This window comes from Triplophysa rosa, unplaced genomic scaffold (genome assembly GCF_024868665.1).
Source record: "Triplophysa rosa unplaced genomic scaffold, Trosa_1v2 scaffold113_ERROPOS166647, whole genome shotgun sequence".
NCBI lineage: Eukaryota > Metazoa > Chordata > Actinopteri > Cypriniformes > Nemacheilidae > Triplophysa > Triplophysa rosa.
Genome location: NW_026634065.1, coordinates 74423 through 97761, shown reverse-complemented (window position 1 = coordinate 97761; position 23339 = coordinate 74423). Strand labels below are relative to the sequence as shown.

Sequence of the window (23339 nt, the reverse complement as noted above, 5' to 3'; positions counted from 1 at the left end):
TATGCCTTTAAAACGAAAAAAAAAATGTCGTTCCACTCCGAGCAGAATCAGTACTTTCACGTTTTTCCATACTGTAACGTATTCCAAAATGAATCCTATATGAAAACTGACGAAATATTACGGAGATCATGACGACGCGGTTATATGACGAAATATGAAGATGCAAGCACATGTGGCTCCGCTGATTCTGCTTATACAGAAACCGGGCTTGAATGTACATACCACACTTGATTTAAACATATCATCTTTGTGACTATATCTGAAAGCTATACTTACATTGGAGTTTAATACGTTTTTAAGAATGTCACTATGCAGGCGTTGTAATTAACTCAACTTTAATCCATCGCCTCAGTAACGGCATATTTTAACTTTTAGGCCAATTTATATTTGTCAGAAATTGTCAATAAAGTCTAAAAATGTCTACTATTCGTCAACGGCTAATTTGGCAAGTAAGTTAGGTAACTTTAGATAAGTTACTCAGTAATAGAATGAAGAGGTCGGATGCAAAACCCTCAAAATCCGTCAGACTTCTTTTTGTGTATGTTAAACGAGCATTTTTTTATCAGGCTCCTCCATTTACTTTCATTTAATTTGTACCAGATTTTGAAGCAAAATTATTTGAGTAAAGTAACGTTATAAGTTAACAGTTAACGTTACTATGTGTGGAAAGTGTTTAATGTTAACGTTACACAACATGATCATTTCATTTTTGACTAAGGTGGCTTTTAGGGGGGTTTGCAACTCTTAAAATGCAATAGAACGCACTAAAACCACAAAACTAAGTTATAAAGTAGGACTTGGTTAAAATCACGCAAAAAGAAAATAATACACATTAACGTTACCATCAACCGAGGCCTACTTTTTAAGATAAACATTTTAAAGATTACCGTTAAATGATTACCGGTCTGCTGCCAAATGTGGTCAATATTAATACATTAAAAAATGTAACTAGAACTTACACATATTAATATTGTTATATAAATAAATATGCATCTTACCTGCTTCGCCTCTCCAAACCTGGCGGTTAGGCTACTGCGGTCAAGCCAGCCGCGACTTCGAAAACGACAGTCAAACTATAGCCCTCACTCGGTTTTGTTATGTGCGCAAGTACTGCGCATTACGGTAAAAGCGGCTTTTGGTCAAATTACTAAAATGATCCAAACTATCATGTGATTGATGCTTGTACTGGCAGCTCCGTATGTTTGTTTTTCTGAAGACTGGTTAGGGGACCCCCCAAGAGCCTTGACACAATTCGAACACTGAATCTTTGTCAAGAAAACAATAAACACTGAAACAAAAGTAAACGGATGTATTGATGTAGGCTATTGTGCGCATACTTGAGGTTCCATATATGTGACGTGTATAGATATGTGTACGTGTGTGTGTGTGTGTGTCACAAGTAGGCTAAGAAGTACAAGGAGATTTTTAAAAATTTGAACAGAAATAACAAAGATGACTAATCTATTTCTGTTCTTCTATTCCATTTCAAGTTCGATTCCTCCGTCCTCGCTTATCTTTTTTTCGTCCTCGCTACAGTATATTAAGGGGGAGGAGCTAGACACGATGACAGGAAACATCGATGAGAAGAGAAGCACCTAGGCTAGGACGGATAACCGGGTCACAGTGGCAGAACATCGTTTAGGCTACTTTTATAGGGCACAGTGGGAGAATCAGGATGCAGCATATGTCTTATACGCTATAGATGTTTTAAAATCCACAAGTGCCAGCCAGGCAGAGTCGTGACATGAAAATATTAGGCCACTATAGTCTATATGTTTTACTTGCAAATTACATTTGGATTTTTTGTTTCTAACAGATCTGCATTTATTTGTGAATTTCTTTAATTCTCTGGCCCCGCCGACCGAGTTTCGATTGAACTTTTCCACTGGACGACTTTTGCAACTAAAAGCACCAAAATAATCGTTGGATCATCTGGTAAGTAAATCTGGCGAAAGAGAGGGAGAGAGAATAGACAAGCTTATCATTGATGTTTCAGATTTAAGATGCGAGAGTAAATTTTTAAGGACTCTTGGTTCCAACAAAGAGCTGACAATCTTCATACATATAAAATATTCAATATTGTCAATAACCATATTCTAAACATGCTATTTTTACTTAAACTATGGTAATGGTAATAATCAGTTTGTTTGTTTATTTTATAAAATATAAATGGCTTTATGTGAGCAATCCTCTGATTTGACTGACTTTTGTTCTTAAAAAAACAAACTGGTTGAACAGGTTTGTCTGATATTCCAAAGGCAAATATGACTCATTTTCCACTCCTGCATGGCAAGCACTGAGGATGTGCAATGTCTATAATTTAAATGTTTCTTGTCTGCCATCAAATTGTATTTTAATAATATTATGTGTGTGTTGGGGGGGGGGGAGGTTGTCACTATATACAGTATATATATGTTAAAGCCATTCTTATGTCTTTGACTAGGAGCTTGGGGTCATTGGAATTTATTTTCCTAAGTCTCAGGATTTGCCTGTATTTTAATTAAACGTACACCCTTCTTGTTCAGATAGAGGGTGTGAATACTTTTTGTAGGTATCAATAATCATAATTTGACGGGGTTTTTTTGTTACGAGTTAATTTTGTAATTCATCATTTATGTGTATATTAAATCTGAGGAATGTGTTTGTATGATTTTAGACATGGCTTCCTGTGCTGAAGAGCAGCTCATGTGTTCAATTTGTTTGGGCGTGTTCACTGATCCTGTAACTATTTCTTGTGGACACAACTTTTGCATAGCCTGCATTAGAAGGCACAGAGACACCAGTCCATACTCAAGGTGCCCACTATGTGGGGTGGTATTGGATTTGAAAACAAATTTCAAAATTAATACAACAATTAAAGAAATCGCAGAGAGCATCAAAAGAAAAAGAATCCAGGAGAAGACTGAGGTAACCTGTGATAGTTGCCCAAAGAGGAAGTGGATTGCTATCAAGTCGTGTTTACATTGTGGAATCTCTTTCTGTGAGAGTCACTTGGAGCCGCATAAAACTGCAGAGAAACTCATGAAGCACAAACTGATCGATCCTGTAGAGAATCTTGATGATTATATTTGCAGGAAACATGAAAGACCTCTGGAACTGTACTGCAAAGATGATGAAATAGCTGTATGTAGGTTCTGTACAGAAAATGACCACAAGGCTCATAATACAATTCACATGGAAGAGGAGAGTTTGGTAATATTTAGACTACTCATTTGTTGACCTTATTTTTTAATTCCTAAATGTTTTAAATTATTAAAACATTTCTTTTTATCCACAGAACTTAGTGATGAAGACTAAAGTAGAGTGGAAAATTCAGGACAGGATGCGAAAAATTAAAGAAATTAAACATTCTACAAGGTTTAATAAGGTAAGTAGTATTGTACCAAAATTTATTTTTTTATTGTTGGAGAAATGTTTTATGGTTCTCTATAGGTTTGTTAAAAGTACTACTTAAAATTCCACAAGGTTTTTAGATTGTGCTGTGGCAATATGTTCAAGTTGTTCCAGTTTATGAGCTTTTCTTATCAAAACCTGTACCAGCGAGCCACGGAGAAAGAGACTGAAGAGAACACCAGGTTTTTCAGGGACATTTTTGAGAGGTGCAGTGCAGAACTTGGGAAAGAAATGGAAGAAAAAGAGACACAAACAGAGAGGCGAGCCGAAGAGCTCATCGGTGAGCTGGAACAAGAGATCATGGAACTTAAAAGAAGAAAGACTAAACTGGAGCATCCTTTGGATTTTATACAGGTTTGTGTCCTTCTCGCCTGTCCAAGCGATACATCGAATCCAAACATGCACATTAACAGTCTAATTCACTTATTTTAGATGATTAACCTCCAGCGTGACACCTTATGTAACAGTCGCTCATCAAACATAAGAACCAGTGTTCACGAACATGGAGCTAATCTAAGAAAGGCCATATCACAGCTTCAGAATAGACTACATGAGAAAATGAGAGAAACTGGTAAGAATGTTTATTCATCTAATTCTAATCAATTAAACAGTACCACCATGCACTCACACCAGACCATTTTTTGTTGTTGTTTTTAAACTAATTAAAAAAATGTTTTCTTCTGTTTTTTCTCTGTCTAAGTTTCCAGAGAGCTGCGGAGTATACAACGTTTTGCAGGTATGTAAAGAACAACATTAGTACAAACATTTAAAAGCATAAATTTTTGAGAAGAAATAAGAACATTTAGAAAACAAATCATTATATATTATATACTGTATTAAAGCATTAAAATATGTTCATATGGCTCAAACCCTCAATAGTTTAGTTCAGTGGATAGTTCACCCAAAAATGAAACTTCTGTCATCATTTACTCACCCCCATGTTGTTCCAAACCTGCATAACTTTCTTTGTTCAACTAAACACCAAGGAAGATATTTGGAGAAATGTCGGTAACCAAACAGATCTAATCCCGCATTTATTGCCATAGTAGTGAAAATAAATACTAAGGGAGTCAATAGGGGATACGATCTGTTTGGTTACTGACATTCTTCTAGCATTTTTAACCATTTCACTTGTTCAAACTCATCTGCTAGAATTGTAAATGAAACAGTAAGGCGACGGAGTTTCATAATTCTTATGTTATTGTTATCAGGAAATGTTTTACCAAATCCTGGTTCTTATAATGATACTGCTTCGACTTTCAAAGTTCCTGCCAATCTTACATCCAGATCAGGTCTGGGTTTTCTTCATATGAATGTGAGAAGCCTGCTTCCCAAGTTAGACTTAGTGCGTATCTGGGCAAAAATACCAGTGCTGACATCATAGTAATATCTGAAACATGGCTTAATAAAACGGTTTTAGATAAAGCCATAGGTATTGATAGTTACTGTTTACAGGGCTGACAGACCCAAAAGGGGAGGGGGGTAGCAGTTTATGTTAGATAGATTTGAAGTTACTGTGTTACTTTCTGAGTCAGTAGTTAAAAAATATGAATTATTATCTTTAAATCTGATTGTTTCCAAGACCTTACATCTTACAGTAGTTGGCTGCTACAGACCTCCATCAGCTAGTAATGATGCCATTTCCTCTCTGATGCATTCGGTGACTTCCTTGAATTACAAAGAGCTGGTTCTTCTGGGTGATTTTAATGTGAATTGGCTGCAGTCGGCATCTGATGGTTTTAAAGCAATCTGTAATACTCTCAATCTCTTTCAGTTAGTTGAGTCACCTACTAGACCTAACTTGAAGGATAGTAATAAGTCCACATTAATTGATCTCATTTTTAGTAATGCTCCCCACAAGTACTCTTCAGCTTTTGTATATGCTAACAATGTCAGTGATCACTGTGTTGTTGCCATAGTCAGAGATACCAAATTACCTAAGCATAAACCACGTATGATTACTAGACGTTGTCTGAGACATTTCAATGAACAAGGCTTTCTTTTTGACGTAGCACATTACAACTGGGATAGGATCTTTCTTATCCCTGATGTTGAGTCTGCCTGGAAATATTTCTATGATGGTCTTTTATCGATCATCAATAGGCATTTACCCAGAGGTGGACAGTAACGAAGTAAATTTACCTGAGTACTGTACTTAAGTACACTTTTTGAGTATCTGTACTTTACTTGAGTATTATTTTTTCTGAGTACTTGTACTTTAACTTTACTACATTTGAAAGACAAATATCATACTTTTTACTCCACTACATTTATAAAAAGGTCAAAAAGTAGAAAATGGTTTCTATGCAGCGGGTTTTCCTGTGTGCGCAATTTATCTGGCTTGCGATCTGCCAGGACCTTTTACTGTTGCCAAGTATTTCAGTTTTTCTATGCTCGCCGTTTTCCGGCAAGCTTTGAATGGCCATTTGGCAGTTTTTTAACGGAAATCTGGCAACTCTGGGATCTTCCCCGCTAAACTAATGTAAACGTAGGCGCTGCTACACCATTGATAGTGCTCTAAAAAGACAAATAGAACATTAAAAGACGAAAAAGGCACATGTTAAAGTGTAGTGTAATCATGTGTGGGTTACGATCAGTCAATGAGCGTAGAAACATTGTCATGAAAATGATCGGCATAACGGCTAAACGGTAAATAAGCATCACATACACCTTGAGCTACACGTGCGTGTTAACTTCTGATCTGCTGCTATGTAATTTAAAGCGATTTGGAGAATGAATGATGTTTTTACTGAAGTAACTAGTTGAAGTATTCCTGTTGAAATAAAAACAATAGAACCCTGACCAAAATACAACATAACATGTAATGGATTTAATGGTTATAATGGGACTTGTACTATGGATACTTGTTGTCTAGTTGTATGTGATGGATTCTATTGGTGGGATGGTAAATCCTATTGGAATAAAACCCAAAACACACTACAAAGAGGAATTTAATTTAAAAATCTCATTCTAATTAAAAAATTAATTGTTTTTTCAGCAGGGATGGTATTTGCAGTAAAACCACAGTATCAACATATTTACCATTTTCTATATATGGGAACCATACTCCAATTAATAATCTTTAGTAAAACCACAGCAACTAAACATATAATGAACATAGTTCATTATACTAGCTATAGTTTACAGTATGTTTGTAGTTAAATTATGGTAATACAAATGGTAATAAATCCAACAAACACATGGCTTCTACACTTTACTATTTACAAGAACCTTATTACTTACTGGTAAATTGCTGCTAAAACTGGTTAAGGGAATATACAAAATAAAAGAACACTGCTCATAAATACATAGGCCTAGGGGGCTAATGAGGATAATTAGGCTAAATGATCATACAGGATTATATCTAAACTAAACATATATGTGCTAAACATATAAAGCTCTTAAAGGAGTTGCTCACTGCAAAATTTTCCCCCATTGACTTTCCATAGTAGGAATAAAAACTACTATGGAAAGTCAATGGGGGCAAATTTTGAAGTGAACTAATCCTTTAATACAATTGATACTGTGAGCTACTCAGTGTGTTCAGTAGGTTGCTTCAGAGGCATAAGGTATACGACAATAAAACAATGCACAACTGACATAAAGGAAATTTACTTTTAATACTTAAGTACGTTTAAAAGCACGTACTTCTGTACTTTTACTTAAGTAAGAATCTGTCTTTACAACTTTTACTTGTAGTGGAGTAATATTTGACCAGTAGTATCTGTACTTTCACTCAAGTAAGGAAGTTGTGTACTTCGTCCACCTCTGCATTTACCTCATAAAAAAATCTGTGTTATAGGCAGGGATAATCCCTGGTTTTCTGAAGCCCTATCTGCTCTCATTCGTGAGCGTGATGTTGCTTGGGCAAAAGCTAGACAATCTGACTGGATTTATTTTAGGCAGCTTCGGAATAAATGTGCAGTCGCTATTAGAAAGGCTAAAGATGATTATTTTATTGTAAACTCTACCCTTAATGCAATAATCCCAAGAAATTTTGGCAAAACATAAACATGATAACGGGTAGTAAAAACATCTCTAGCTTTCCTTCATGTATTCCACTATCTTAACTGGTAAAGAACAAATGCTTAATTGTTTTAATAAGCATTTTGTTGCCTCCGGGTTTTTATTTGAATAAAAAATTTTGGCAAGTTCTGACTCAGATTTTATTAACACTGAAACTAGTTTAACAAAGGATGAATTTAGATTTAAACAAATTAAGAATTCTGATGTTTATAAAGCACTCAAATCAGTTGACATAAACAAATCACCAAGCCCTGATTGTGTGGAATCTGTTTATTTGAACTTAGCAGCAGACTTCCTTACATCTCCTCTGATTTATGTTTTTAATCTTTCATTAAATACTGGTGTCATTCCGGAAATCTGGAAATCAGCTTTTGTTGTTTGTTGTTTGTTGTTAGATAATTATAGACCAATCTCAAAGATCTTAGAAAGTCTTATCAGTGAACAGTTAACATGTTATTTGTACGCATATAAAGTGCTGTCCATTAATCAATCTGGGTTTCGAAAAAAACATAGTACTATAACAGCTGCATTGAAAGTTCTAAATGATATTGTTGGCTCGATTGATAATGGTGATTTTTGTGCTTCTCTTTTTATTGATTTATCGAAGGCTTTTGACACAGTGGATCATGAAATATTGCTGTATAGATTGAAGAGTGTTGGTTTATCAAGTGGTGTTATTCTCTGGTTTAAAAACTATGGGTTTTTAACTAAGTGGAAGAACCCAGTGTGTACAAACTGAGGGTAAACTATCTGATTCATTGGTGATTGCCAAAGGTGTTCCCCAAGGATCTGTGCTGGGTCCCCTTTTATTTACCATTTATATAAACAGTCTTGATCACGACATTCAGGATGCCAACTTTCATTTCTATGCAGATGACTCTGTCATGTATTGTAGTGCCTCTTCTGGACAACAAGCACTTTATAAGCTCCAGTCAGCCTTTGATGTCATCCAATCACGGATTTACGATCTGAAACTTGTTCTGAATGTTGATAAAACTAAGTATATGTTTTTCTCAGGTTCAAAAAAAATTAATCTGATAAAAATGTTAACTCTCTTCAGACCCTGCAAGATACCGCAATCAAACTAGTAAAAGAGTACAAATATCTTGGCATTATTGTGGACGATGTACTATCTTTTAGTTCTCACTTCACTCAACTGAAGAAAAAATAGAAAATTATGCTTGGGTTTTATTTTAGGAACAAGTTCTGTTTTTCATTTAATGTACGAAAGAAATCGATTACTACTACTTTTCTACCCGTGCTTGATTATGGTGACGTAGTGTATCAGTTCGCACCATCATGTCTTCTTTCCTCTCTAGATGCTGTTTATCATGGTGCTTTAAGATTTATATCAGATTGTAAACCCTCAACTCATCACTGTGTATTGTACAACAGAGTAGGTTGGTCTTCTCTGTCTATCAGAAGAAAAATGCACCGGTACTTAATAATTTATAAAGCCATTTTGGGGATGTTGCCCTTATATCTTTGCTGTCTTATAAAACAGAAAACTGTTGAGAAATACTACCTTCGCTCACAAAATTGTATACTCTATCTGTTCCTTTTGTTCGCTCTGAATTGGGTAAAAGGCTTTTATGTATGCTGCTCCGACTGACTGGAATCTTCTGCAATCAAAATTGAAATTACATAATTTGCTGTCTTTGGATCATTTTAAATACTCAAATGGAAATTGACTTAATATGTAACTGTTTTTAAGTGTCTTTAGTCTGTTTGTGTTTGTATTATTTTGTGTTGAAACTGATGTATTGCTGCCCATTTTGGCCAGGACACTCCTGCAAAAGAGATTTGTAATCTCAGAGTTTCTTCTGGTTAAATAAAGGTTATAATAATATCTTCCTTTGTGTTTAGCAGAGCAAAACAATTTATACAGGTTTGAAACAATTTGAGGGTAAGTAAATGATGACAGAATTATTATTTTTTGGGTGAACTATCCCTTTAATACAGTTCTAAAGGTAGCACACCTGAATAAAAGTGCAGTTTACAAACATGCATATAGGAAAAGGGGTTAGAAATGAGATAAGGAAAATGCTTGAATGTAAAATATTGTAAAATAGGCTAATTAAATCCTTAGAAATACCTGCTTATGTAGCCTACCTTGTTTACTTTGAAATAATTTTGAACAGGAAGACCATTTTAAACATGGCAAACGTTTATATTCACTCTACATAATTTTTCAGTGGATGTGACGTTTGATCCCGACACAGCTTATCCTGAACTCATGTTGTCTGATGATGGGAAAAAGGTTTGGAATGCAGGAAAATCACGGCATATTCCTGAAAACCCAAAACAGTTTGACTATTGCTCATGTATCTTGGGAAAGGATGGATTTTCCTTACAAAACTTTTATTTTGAGGTTGACATAAGCGGGAAGACAGAATGGGATGTGGGTGTGGCAACAGAATCTGTAAACAGGAAAGGGGATATTGGCCTTAGCCCTGAAAATGGATATTGGACGGTATGGCTGAGGAAGAGTAATGAGTATGCAGCAAATGATGTCATCCCTGTCCCTCTCATCTTAAAAGAGAAACCAGTGAAAATAGGAGTGTTCGTAGATTTTGAAGGGGGTCTGATCTCATTTTATGATGTTGAAGCCAGGTATCACATCTATTCTTTTACAGGGCAGACATTTGCTGAAAAACTCTATCCATATTTCAGTCCTGGAGAATATGAGGAAGGGCAAAATTTACAGCCCATCATCATTACATCTGTTGACTCTATAGAATAAAACAAGTTGAACTACACTGTAAGAAATATATTGTGAAAATTACAGTAATTTACTGGCAGTCCTGTACTGTGTTTTTTTTATTACAGTAAGTTACTTGTCAATGGCTGCCAGTTAGTAACTGTGATTGTTTATTACAGTAAGTTACTTGTCAATGGCTGGCAGTTAGTAACTGTGATTGTTTATTACAGTAAGTTACTTGTCAACGGCTGCCAGTAAATTACTGTGTTTTTATTACAGTAAGTTACTTGTAAATGGCTGCCAGTTAGTAACTGTGCTTGTTTATTACAGTAAGTTACTCATCAATAGCTGGAGGTTAATTATTGTGTTTTTACAGCAATTTGATTGTCAATGGTTGCTACTAAGTTACTGTGTTTTTTACAGATAATGTAGATGATTTGGAAACAGCTCCTGACTTAAGAATATAATTATTAATGTGGTTTTAATTTACTAACTTTCTTAGGATGATTGCTTAAAAGTGAACCTAGAGCCAAAACCAAAATGGATCACAGATCACTTATTCTGGTTTGTATCTTTACGACTTACAGTTTCTGACCGTATTAATAATTTCTTGTAAGTAAAAAAATATTGTTCCATCAAGTTCCAGCACTTTATGCTTGGACTGATACAAGTTGATCACACTGTTTGACAAATACACTGTCTCTATTTTAAGCTTAATTTGAAAACATTTCCTAAACAAACAACAAAGTGCAAAAACATGGCATAATGTAATCATCCCCCCAAACAAGTCCATAAACACTGGGGAACACTGCTAATAGAGCGCTGCTATGTACTCTAAGGAAATAAATACTCTAGGACTAGGTAGACTAACTCCAACTGTGTCTCCAATAATGTAAACGAAATGTACAATAAAGATGGGTGTATAGTGCACATTTTCACAGCTGAACTGAATATTGTTCCACATGAAATGTTACAGAAGATTTCTGAAAAACAAATAATAAACAGTAAATTATACTATATACATTTAAAAAACATTTATCTTAAACAGAGGTGGACAGGTACTAATTTACCTGAGTACTGTATTTAAGTACACTTTTTGAGGATCTGTACTTTACTTAAGTATTATTTTTTCTGAGTACTTGTACTTTAACTTCACTACATTTGAAAGACAAATATCATACTTTTTACTCCACTACATTTATAAAAAGGTCCAAAAGTAGAAAATGGTTTCTATGCAGTGGGGTTATCTGTGTGCGCAATTTATCTGGCTTGCGATCTGTCAGGACCTTTTACTGTTGCCAATATTTCAGTTTTTCTAAGCTTGCGGTTTTCCGGCAAGCTTTGAATGGCCATTTGGCAGATTTTTATAACGCAAATCTGGTAACTCTGGGATCTTCCCCGCTAAACTAATGTAAACGTAGGCGCTGCTACACTGTTGATAGCACTCTAAAAGGCAAATAGAACAATAAAAGACGAAAAAGGCACATGTTAAAGTGTGGTGTAATCATCCGTGGGTTACGATCAGTCAAAGATTGTAGAAACATTGTCATGAAAATGATCGGCATAAAGGCTAAACGGTAAATAAGCATCACATACACCTTGAGCTACGCGTGCGTGTTAACTTCTGATCTGCTGTTATATCATTTAAAGCGATTTGGAAAATGAATGATGTTTTTACTGAAGTAACTATAGTTTGAAGTATTCCTGTTGAAATAAAAACAATAGAACCCTGCCCAAAATACAACATAAAATGTAATGGATTTAATGGTTATAATGGGAATTGTACTATGGATACGTGTTGTCTACTTGTATGTGATGGATTCTATTGGTGGGATGGTAAATCCTATTGGAATAAAACCCAAAACACACTACAAAGAGGAATTTAATTTAAAAATCTTATTCTAATTAAAAAATTCATTGTTTTTTTTCTGCAGGGATGGCATTTGCAGTAAAACCACAGTATCCACAAATTTACCATTTTCTATATATAGGAATAGACATGTGCTATGTTACCACCAAATCATGCTGAAACCGAGCTGGCTGCGATAATGCAAGGTATTGTTTATTTTATTGATGCGTAGCTTGTCCGTGAAGCATGGCTCTGGGATCAGTATAAATGCTGCTCGATCTAAAAGCAGTGCGAGATTGAGACGTTTATAACGTGCATTTGAAAAAGCAACACCCGTCAAACATGATCATTATAAATATACTTTATTATCATAAAAATACCTGATGAGACTTGAGGATCGGTGATAAAAACATGTGTCACGGTCCCACCGTCTTGTTTATGAAATTCTAGTCGTGTGGTGGGATCGGGGCAGAGTCCTTAGGTTATGTGTGGAGAGAAACATATTGTTGTCTGTTTGACAATAATATACATTCTCTCCAGTGTCTTGTCATTGGCCCCATTCCTCTTGTTTCCTTGTCATCTTCCCCTGAGTGTTTAATTACCCACACCTGCCCCGTGTCATTATCCCTTGTTTGTCTTACCTATATATACCCTCTTGTTTCTTTGTCCTGTGTTCGGTCATTGTATGTATATGGTTCTTGTCTGTGTACTACCCCCGTGCCTAGTGCTGTACACTGCGTTCCAAATTATTATGCAAATGATATCTTTCTCTGGTTTTCCTAATTTGTCGATGCAAATGACAGTCAGTATAATTTTCAAGTAATCAACAGTTAGGGTACATTTGGAATTTTATTGAACAAACCTCCCACTGACAACAGTATTTATTTAAAAAATGAAAAACTCAAAATGCACTGTTCCAAATTATTATGCACAACAGAGTTTGAAAACATTTCATAGGTTGTAAAAAACTGAAAATGGTCATTTGTTGAATTTGCAGCATTAGGAGGTCATATTTACTGAAATCAAAAGCTATTTCAATCAAAAACATCCTAACAGGGCAAGTTACATGTTAACATAGGACCCCTTCTTTGATATCACCTTCACAATTCTTGCATCCATTGAACTTGTGAGTTTTTGGATAGTTTCTGATTGAATTTCTTTGCAGGATGTCAGAATAGCCTCCCAGAGCTGCTGTTTTGATGCTAACTGCCTCCCACCATCATAGATCTTTCGCTTGAGGATGCTCCAAAGGTTCTCAATAGGGTTGAGGTCAGGGGAGGATGGTGGCCACACCATGAGTTTCTCTCCTTTTATGCCCATAGCAGCCAATGACACAGAGGTATTCTTTGCAGCATGAGATGGTGCATTGTCATGCATGAAGATGATTTTGCTACGGAAGGCATGGTTCTTCTTTTTGTACCATGGAAGAAAGTGCTCAGTCAGAAACTCTACATACCTTGCAGAGTTCATTTTCACACCTTCAGGGACCCTAAAGGGGCCCACCAGCTGTCTCCCCATGATTCCAGCCCAAAACATGACTCCGCCACCTCCTTGCTGACGTCGCAGCCTTGTTGGGACATGGTGGCCATCCACCAACCATCCACTACTCCATCCATCTGGACCATCCAGGGTTGCACGGCACTCATCAGTAAACAAGACTGTTTGAAAATTAGTCTTCATGTATGTGTGGGCCCACTGCAACCGTTTCTGCTTGTGAGCATTGGTTAGGGGTGGCCGAATAGTAGGTTTATGCACAACTGCAAGCATCTGGAGGATCCTACACCTTGAGGTTTTCGGGACTCCCGAGGCACCAGCAGCTTCAAATACCTGTTTGCTGCTTTGCAATGGCATTTTTGCAGCTGCTCTCTTAATCCGATGAATTTGTCTGGAAGAAACCTTCCTCATTCTGCCTTTATCTGCACGAACCCTTCTGTGCTCTGAATCAGCCACAAATCTCTTCACAGTACGATGATCTCGCTTAAGTTTTCGTGAAATATCTAATGTTTTCATACCTTGTCCAAGACATTGCACTATTTGACGCTTTTCGGCAGCAGACAGATCCTTTTTCTTTCCCATATTGCTTGAAACCTGTGGCCTGCTTAATAATGTGGAACGTCCTTCTTAAGTAGTTTTCCTTTAATTGGGCTCACCTGGCAAATACTTATCACAGGTGTCTGAGATTGATTTCAGTGATCCAAAGAGCACCGAGACACAATACCATCCATAAGTTTAATTGAACATATAAAATTAAATGTTTACGACACTTAAATCCAATTTGCATAATAATTTGGAACGCAGTGTACTTTGGGCGTGTCTTAGTTATACAGATGATCTTTGTAGTTTGCACGTGTGGTGTTTAGTCCTTGTAGTTTAGGCAGTTTATGGCTTCTGTCTTCCATTCATTATCGTGTTTTGTTCCCCACTGTGGGTTTTTGTTTGTCGTGTTTTGTAATATTAAAGTCTTGTTAAACCCCTTCACTGCCTGCCGACAATTGGTATCTTCAACCAACCACATCTGCATACATGTCCTTAGCATCTACACTACGTATGTTATGGTCTTCTTCTGCAGTGCGTATTTGGAGTTTCTGCACGGAGCGCCCTCTGGCTTGGATGCAGCAGCATTTTACCGTATCTTCACGCACAAGTTGTGTTAAAACACGTTAATATATATTTTCTGTTAATCCTTGCTTGATTATATAGGAACCATACTCCAATTAATAATCTTTAGTAAAACCACAGCAACTAAAAATACCATAGTTTCATTATACTAGCTATAGTTTATGTTTGTAGTTAAATTATGGTAATACAAATGGTAATAAATCCAACAAACACATGGCTTCTACACTTTACTATTTACAAGAACCTTACTACTTACTTGTAAATTGCTGCTAAAACTGGTAAAGGGAATATACAAAATAAAAGAACACTGCTCATAAATACATATGGCCTAGGGGGCTAATGAGGATAATTAGGCTAAATGATCATACAGGATTATATCTAACTAAACATATATGTGCTAAACATATAAAGCTCTTAAAGGAGTTGCTCACTGCAAAATTTTCCCCCATTGACTTTCCATAGTAGGAATAAAAAACTATGGAAAGTCAATGGGGCAAATTTGAAGTGAACTACTCCTTTAATACAACTGATACTGTGAGCTACTCAGTGTATTCAGTAGGTTGCTTCAGAGCATAAGGTATACGACAATAAAACATGCACAACTGACATAAAGGAAATTTACTTTTAATACTTGAGTACTTTTAAAAGCACGTACTTCTGTACTTTTACTTAAGTAAGAATCTGTCTTTACAGCTTTGACTGAGGTGGAGAATATGTTGACCAGTAGATATTGTACTTTCTATAAGGAAGTGTGTATTGCGTCCACCTCGTATAACACACTTCATTGCGTTTTAGCAAAACATGCGTTCTGAAATACTTTGCGTTCTCGTTATGCAAACATTTTTGCGTTCTGAAGATTTTTCGTTCACCTCGGCAACCCTAATGGATATCAGAGCAGAAAATGTGTGTGACGACGCCTTCATAATAGAAACACAGTTCTTTTTATGCTATGGTTAAGACACGCACGACATATCGCAAAGAGACTCATTCCATGTTGTTTTTCGGAGGGATGCAGTGAGAGCCCATTCTTGTGAAGAGGTCAAGCAAATCCTCTTCATCACATTCCTCCAGTGTGCCTTGAGGATCCTTTGCAACAGCAGATCGTTCAGTCACAGAAAGGTAGTTGTGGAAAGAGGACATCAGGACATCGTCGCTGACCGCGAGTCAATTCCATGCATGCATGCTAAAATGAAAGCACTGGAAAGTCTAATTGGTAGTACACCGAGGTCAAGTAATCCTTTTACCCATATCCTTCCTACTGCTTCCCATTCAACTTCAGAGAAGTCTGGCCTCAGTCTAGGAATCCGTTCATCTTCCCCTTCACACTGTTCGAGGAACTGATCCCAGAATGCAGTATAAACTTCTCTGGACACTCCAGCATCATCTACAGCACTCTCATTCACAAAGTCCATTTTCAGAGTTGATTTAATTATGTTGCTATCCACGAACACAGCTAAAAGATCTTCTACAACCTTTACCCTGTGTATAAAAGCATGCACATCTTTTGGATTTTCTATGTTTCCAGATGACATTGGATGAGAAAGGTGGTTTCTTGCATGTGGCACATCTGGTGGTGAAGGAATTTCACTACCCATCTAGAAAAAGACCATTTACAACGATTATTTCAAGATTTCTTTACATTTTTCAAATAATTAGTTAAGTTAAAAAAATTACAGCCTCATACTGTTCAATCTAAACAACATTTTCTGTTGTGTCACTCTAAAATAGCACATTTATATATAATTAGGCAAATTACAAATTAAACAATTACACTATTGTGGATAAAAATGTGGAGTATTTTAGTTTAGTTTCAAATTTCCCCATTATGTTTTTTTCAGTTAACGATTTTTTTGTAGTTTCTGTTAACAAAGGTACATTGGAGTTAACAATGAGTAGTTGAATAAAAGGATAACACTGTAAATTGTAATGAATGTGCTAATTATTTTTTTAGTTGACTTCTACTTAATGTGCAACTGCTTGTTGAGATTAATAATGTAGATTAAGTAACGGGTACTATTTGGGTTAAAAGTCTTAGTTACTTAAATATCCCTAGTTGAATTAATGCAATTTGAATGAGTGCCATTTTGTTCTGCTAACTGATAAGTGTCTTAAGAGAGTAGAGGTTTCCAAATGTTATTTAAACGTAACTAAACACAAAATATTGTGTTAATAATTAGCGTTGATACAATATGAGGTATAAATGGTTTGATTTAAATTAAGAATGTGTGGTATGTTTTTTAAATAAGTGAAAATAGAACATAAAAAGTCTTAAAAGCATTTGTTATACTTATGTAATTTGTCATTTGACTTTATGTAATGGTTGTTAAAATATTATTTAAGTAGATTTCACGTCAGCACGAATTTACTACGAATTCTGCTTTTAAGACTATATAACACAAACATTAAATTGTCGCCTCTGCAGTACCGTATTTGCCTCTAGGGGTCAATACGCACAGGCGGGATTCAGGCTGAAACATGAGAAGAAACTCAACGGTCGTCGGACGTCAACCTCGTGCAGATGCTGACACGCAGGCTCGTGCGGCGCCACTTTCAACCGCGACGAAATATTTCTGTCAGCATCAGACATCAGAAACATCAGTCTGAGGTAATTATCTCACAAAACAGCAACTATTAATGTATTCTAGAAAAAATGGCATCCCCTTGGCCGTGCAAGTACTGTTCATATTCCACAGGCAAAAGAGTGCATTTAATGAAGCATTACAGATTAAAACATGGAAACTACACTCGTGTATCACCAGTGCCGTGTTTATACAAAGACTGTTTGTGCACATTTAAGTCGTTCAGTGCTGTAAAGGTGCATTTATCCACTCATCACGCATCAGATTCTGTGAAAACAAATGTCGTAAAGGAGGTAACGTTTTTCAGTGTGAGTTATGCGATTTTGTGGAACCCTGTACAAAGGCAGATTTGAGGAGGTATTAGCGAACACAACATGTGATCTCATTTTATATGTATTAGGAATCTCTGGTGACTCTTCAACACACTACAGTTCTTCGTTGCATCCCTGTTCTTCTTGGAGACAAGCCCTCAGATTTTTTCAAACTCTGCTTTGTAAGTAGCCATAATTAATATTATGATAAATATTGCTAATTTTTTATGTGGTTAAAGTGATAGTTCACGCTAAAAATGAAAATTCTGTCATCATTTATTCACCCTCTTGTCATTTTAAAACTGTATGATTTTCCTCCTTCCACAGAACACAAAAGAAAATATTTTCAAGATTTTGTGATTCTTTTGAAATCACAAACTTGAAAAGTGAAATCTTCTTCTGGACCTTTTGGTGACTCCCCATTTGGGAAAAAAAGGTTCTTTCCCATTTCCATGATTTGTGAAACAGTTGTCTTTTTTTGAACCGCCATGTGTCTAGTGCCACCACCATTACTGGTCCTCACTTGTTGGTATCCATTACGTCCGAAGTGAAGCCATCCAATTTCAATTTTTCTTGTGTTTTTTCTGCAGAAAATGTTTTGTGTCATGCCATTACATTCTTCTCATCAGGGAAGACACATGCTTTACCCTGCAAAGTTTTAGCTGACTTTGATCCCAGTTTCCTTGCTTCAGTTTTTTCTCTCAGTTTCTGTAACACAGATTCTTTATCAGAAGAGGCCGCTGTCTGTTGACAGAAGGAGTAGACAGCCAGTCGATCCCCATATGAATTAATATACTTTGCCATTTGCTCATCAGTCATGACAGAGAGCACAGATTTGTCAATCTGAAAATGCAGAGAAGATCTATCTCATAATATGTTAATAAACACAGTCTAAATTTATTTATTGTGTATGTTTACAGTAAAAGTCACATCTCTTTATCCACATGCCATGTTTGTTCTAAAATGGGGTTCAGTATTATCATACAGGGTAGGCCTATATTTAATCTAACCAGCTAATATGATAATTACAGTTGTGTGAATACAATGGTAGTTGTAAAAATAGTTACATTTTATTTAGTACTGCCCTGATTCCCTTTAAATGTATCAGCCTCATATTTATATAGGCAATATAGCTATAAAATGTTCACAATATGCCAAAGGAGGAGGATTTTGCTTTATAACAGTTAGCACTTTTACAGAACAACTCACAAAAATACATTCACTGATCATGCAGGAACTTTTTGAACAGGTTAATTTGTGTCATTTATTGTGAAATAGATGTATGTTATGTAAAACAGTTCATCAGGACAGTCCTAAACGCGAGACGAGCGCGAACGGCCTAACACGTCCGTCTAAACGGCCAAACGACGGAAGCAGCGCCGCTTTCCTGAAATGTCATCCTACCCGTCAGATTATCCAGGCATGCGTACATCAATGTTATGTATTTTTTTGCGCTATAAATTCATCCTACTTGTTTGTTTTATACTGCTACGGGAATCTGATTGTGTATTTTCGTTGTTAAATCATTCTACATATTTATTTAGCACTGGTAGTACAATTTGAAAGGGTATTGTGCTGTTAATTAATCCTACATGTTTCTTTTATGCTGGTAGGAAAATCTGACAGGGTGTTTACGATGTAAAATCATCCTACCTGTTTATTTTGTCGATGTGGTTTAGATTGTAACCTAAATTTTGCCCTGCGGTAGGAAAATCTGATGGGTAGGAGAATTTGACACACCGCCTGGCATGTGTTGTGCCGAATTTGGACTCCTTGCCAGATAACGACTCCCCTGATTATTGCTGCATGATTCTAATCCTATCCCTGATGTACACCGATCACTGTAGCGCAGCACACGCATACTGTGTGCTGTTATATTAAACGCTCTGTACAGTAATCATAATGAAAACAGGTCACATCAAAACAAAATGGCACTCGCACAAATGCTCCCAAATATATTTTGAGGTTGTGGTGGTTTTTCTTGACATATTATTGACTTTTCGTATATTCTAAATATATTACTGAGTTTTCTTATATAAAATAGTTTTCTTATATAAAGAATACATTTAAAGGAAGTTATAGAGTTCATATACTTCTTGTAACAAGGGCTATGGGCCTCATGTATGAGTTTGAACACTTGAACACCTGCGTACACACCAAATATCTTATCAAATTACGACAGGAACTGCACGTACACCACACACACTTTTGTAGAGAGGTTTGGTTAAGAACGCTGGGTTGTTTATCATTATCACACTAAACCATGAGTTCATTTTTAATAAAACCAAGGTTAAATCATGTATCGTCCGAAAGCCCCTGGAAAGGTGTCAAGATAAAAAGCACTTGATATACGTATGTGTTATTGCAACATGATATACGTATGTGTTATTGCACATGATATACGTATGTGTTATTGAGACGTCCGAAAGCCCCCGGAAAGGTGTCAAGATAAAAAGCACATGATATACGTATGTGTTATTGAGAGCGCTCCCTACAATTAAATCCTAATATGGTAGGCCGGAGATCTTAATATGGTAGGCCGGAAATATAACTGTAGCAAGTGCAGGATGAAATATAACTGTAACGAGGCATAAGGGGATGGACTAATAAAAATAAGTGATGTCATGTAGAACCTGATTGGGAGAAGATGTTAGGTAAATATGATTGGTTTAAACTGTGATAATGACTTGAGAACAGTGTATAAAAGATGGAGTCAGAAGTGTAATTGTTGGGCATCTACAGATGAACTCTGTATGTCTCACTTTGCTTGCTCGAGCATATAAAGATTGAAACCTCTTGAAACCTGGCTCTCTGGTCTTCGTGAATTCTTTCTACATTGGCTGATCGACTTTTCGCCACGACATAATGGTGACCTTCCGACGTGATCCAGGTTAGAGGGCAGGAGGCTGACGATCATGATGGGTAAGCCAGACAAGCTGACCGCACAAAAAAGGGCCCTAAAAACAGGTGAGCATATTTGCTTTATAGAAAGTTTTGTGCGGTCTGCTAAAGGTAAACCCTGAATGTCGTTGGTCCTCGTAAGCCTCTCCTAAATTGAACAAAAATTTAAAATTGATGATAGGTATTGCACTAAGTTTGCTGAAATTTGCAGAGATCCAGGTTTTTGAGGTATGTTTTATGTTTTGTGTTTTATGTTTTGTGTTTTGTGTGAAAGTGTTTGAAGAGTGAATGAATACGTGCCGTGAGGTCAAGGGACTGAACGTAGATATCTAAGTGATATAAAAATCCTGTTAGGAACAGGTCACATTGCAGACAGTGTATCACGACAGTGGGTCGTGTTGCGCCAAGAGGGCAGGAAAATCCTGTTCAAGGAGAATAGGTCACGTCATAAGGGGCGTGCCACGGAGGAGCCATGTAGGGGCTGGATGCAGCCTAAATCCTGTTTAAGATAAACAGGTCACGTAGAGTGAATGTGTTGTAATATATTCTAATTTTGTTGTGTGTTGTAATATTCGCAAAAGTGGTCTGAGAAGTGAGGAAGGGAGAGGAAGTCTCAGCCGGTAAGATTTTGTCTCTGGAGAAAAAAGGTGGGGGTTTGAAGCCTCAGCGTGTAAGTAAACCTAAGAAAATAAAAGTGATTTATTTGACGCGAGAAGAGGCCTTGAGAGTGTGTGTGATAAGAATGGGAGAGACCAGAATGCTGATGTGAAAAATAAACTGTGTTGAGAAGTAAAAAGTAAAAAATATTGCTGTTTGCGTTAAAGAAAAAAAGTGAAGAAAATTGCTGTATGTGTTTTGTGAATTTCTTTTTCATGATATAGAAGTTTTAAAACGCATGCTCCTTGAAGACTGAATCTCTCTCTTTTCCTCCTCCTCATTCTTCCCATCCTCTTTCCTCCGTTCCTTTCTCTCTCTCTTCTCTACTCTCTCTCTCTCTTCATACCCGGCTACTCCACGCTCATCCAGATCACACGCCGATTGTTTTGTTGAGAGGATTCAGCTTCAGCCATGCATTTTTAAAACTTCTATATCATGAAAAAGAAATTCACAAAACACATACAGCAATTTTCTTCACTTTTTTTCTTTAACGCAAACAGCAATATTTTTTACTTTTTACTTCTCAACACAGTTTATTTTTCACATCAGCATTCTGGTCTCTCCCATTCTTATCACACACACTCTCAAGGCCTCTTCTCGCGTCAAATAAATCACTTTTATTAGGTTCACTTACACGCTGAGGCTTCAAACCCCCACCTTTTTTCTCCAGAGAAAAAATCTCACCGGCTGAGACTTCCTCTCCCTTCCTCACTTCTCAGACCACTTTTGCGAATATTACAACACACAACAAAATTAGAATATTTTACAACACATTCATCCTACGTGACCTGTTTACCTAAACAGGATTTAGGCTGCATCCAGCCTCTACACGGCTCTCCGTGGCAACGTCCCTTCAACGTGACCTATTCTCCTTGAACAGGATTTTCCTGCCCTCATGGCGCAACACGACCCACTGTCGTGGCACACTGCCTGCAATGTGACCCGTTCCTAACGGGATTTATATCGCTTCGATATCTACGCTCGGCCCCTTGGCTCCGCGGCACGTATTCATTCACTCTTCAAACACTTTCACACAAAACACAAAACATACCTCAAAAACCTGGATCTCTACAAATTTCAGCAAACTTAGTGCGATACTTATTAATTTTAAATTTTGTTCAATTTAGGAGAGGCTTACGAGGACCAACGACTTAGGTTTTACCTGCAGTAGATCACATAGATTTTATACTTATAAAGCAAATATGCTCACCTGTTTTTAGGGCCCTTTTTTGTGCGGTCAGCTTGTGTGGCTTACCCATCATGATCGTCAGCCTCCTGCCCTCTAACCTGGATCACGTCGGGTTGTCACCAATATGTCGTGCCGAAAAGTCGATCAGCCAATGTTGAAAGAATTCACGAAGACCAGAGAGCCAGGTTTCAAGAGGTTTCAATCTTTATTTGCTCGAGCAAGCAAAGTGAGACACACAGAGTTCATCTGTAGATGCCTAACAATTACACTTCTGACTCCATCTTTTATACACTGTTCTCAAATCGTCATCACAGCTCAAACCAATCATGTTTTACCTGACCTCATCTTCTACCAACCAGTTTTTACATGACATCACTTATTTTTGTTTGTCCATCCCCTTATGCCTCGTTACAGTTATATTTCATCCTGCACTTGCTACAGTTATATTTCCGGCCTACCATATTAAGATCTCCGGCCTACCATATTAAGATTTAATTGTAGGGAGCGCTCTCAATAACACATACGTATATCATGTGCTCTTTATCTTGACACCTTTACGGGGGCTTTCGGACGTCTCAATAACACATACGTATATCATGTGCAATAACACATACGTATATCATGTGCAATAACACATACGTATATCAAGTGCTTTTTATCTTGACACCTTTCCGGGGGCTTTCGGACGATACATGATTTAACCTTGGTTTTATTAAAAATGAACTCGTGGTTTAGTGTGATAATGATAAACAAGCCAGCGTTCTTAATTAAACTTCTCTACAAAAGTGTGTGTGGCATACGTGCAGTTCCTGTCGTAATTTGATAAGATATTTGGTGTGTACGCAGGTGTTCAAGTGTTCAAACTCATACATGAGGCCCATAGCCCTTGTTACAAGAAGTATATGAACTCTATAACTTCCTTTAAATGTATTCTTTATATAAGAAAACTATTTTATATAAGAAAACTCAGTAATATATTTAGAATATACGAAAAGTCAATAATATGTCAAGAAAAACCACCACAACCTCAAAATATATTTGGGAGCATTTGTGCGAGTGCCATTTTGTTTTGATGTGACCTGTTTTCATTATGATTACTGTACAGAGCGTTTAA

General features: G+C 36.7%; 2 protein-coding genes and 1 long non-coding RNA gene across 5 annotated transcripts in view; 2 read left to right on the top strand and 1 right to left on the bottom strand.

Moving 5' to 3' along the window:
• Positions 1 to 1509: 1509 nt before the first annotated feature.
• Positions 1510 to 11102, top strand: LOC130549400 (zinc-binding protein A33-like). Its single transcript, XM_057326614.1, has 7 exons — positions 1510 to 1935; positions 2657 to 3192; positions 3278 to 3367; positions 3541 to 3747; positions 3826 to 3964; positions 4094 to 4129; positions 9615 to 11102. The coding sequence occupies exons 2-7, from the start codon at positions 2659 to 2661 to the stop codon at positions 10160 to 10162; spliced, it is 1554 nt and encodes a 517-aa protein (XP_057182597.1). The 5' UTR covers positions 1510 to 1935; positions 2657 to 2658; the 3' UTR covers positions 10163 to 11102.
• Positions 11103 to 15588: 4486 nt separating this feature from the next.
• si:ch211-212k18.13 (ubiquitin carboxyl-terminal hydrolase 47) overlaps positions 15589 to 23339 on the bottom strand; it is a 33049-nt gene continuing 25298 nt past the window's right edge. The window contains exon 14 of one of the 3 annotated variants that reach the window (XM_057326606.1): positions 15589 to 16183. In XM_057326606.1, the coding sequence (XP_057182589.1) occupies positions 15728 to 16183 (456 nt within the window). In that variant the 3' untranslated portion in view covers positions 15589 to 15727. Of the gene's footprint in view, positions 16184 to 18212; positions 18322 to 23339 lie in introns of those variants that run through there. The other 2 variants (XM_057326609.1, XM_057326610.1) reach the window with 2 other exon arrangements.
• Positions 16756 to 17909, top strand: LOC130549398 (uncharacterized). The gene is made up of 3 exons (XR_008962178.1): positions 16756 to 17193; positions 17568 to 17660; positions 17806 to 17909. It is a non-coding gene; the product is annotated as an uncharacterized LOC130549398 (long non-coding RNA).

Bases quoted from the DNA above. Each gene is read 5' to 3' on its own strand.
- LOC130549400 (XM_057326614.1), top strand. From the start codon at position 2,659: ATGGCTTCCTGTGCTGAAGAGCAGCTCATGTGTTCAATTTGTTTGGGC. The intron at 3,193-3,277 runs GTAATATTTAGA...TTTTATCCACAG, and splicing joins ACATGGAAGAGGAGAGTTTG to AACTTAGTGATGAAGACTAA. The intron at 3,748-3,825 runs GTTTGTGTCCTT...CACTTATTTTAG, and splicing joins ATCCTTTGGATTTTATACAG to ATGATTAACCTCCAGCGTGA.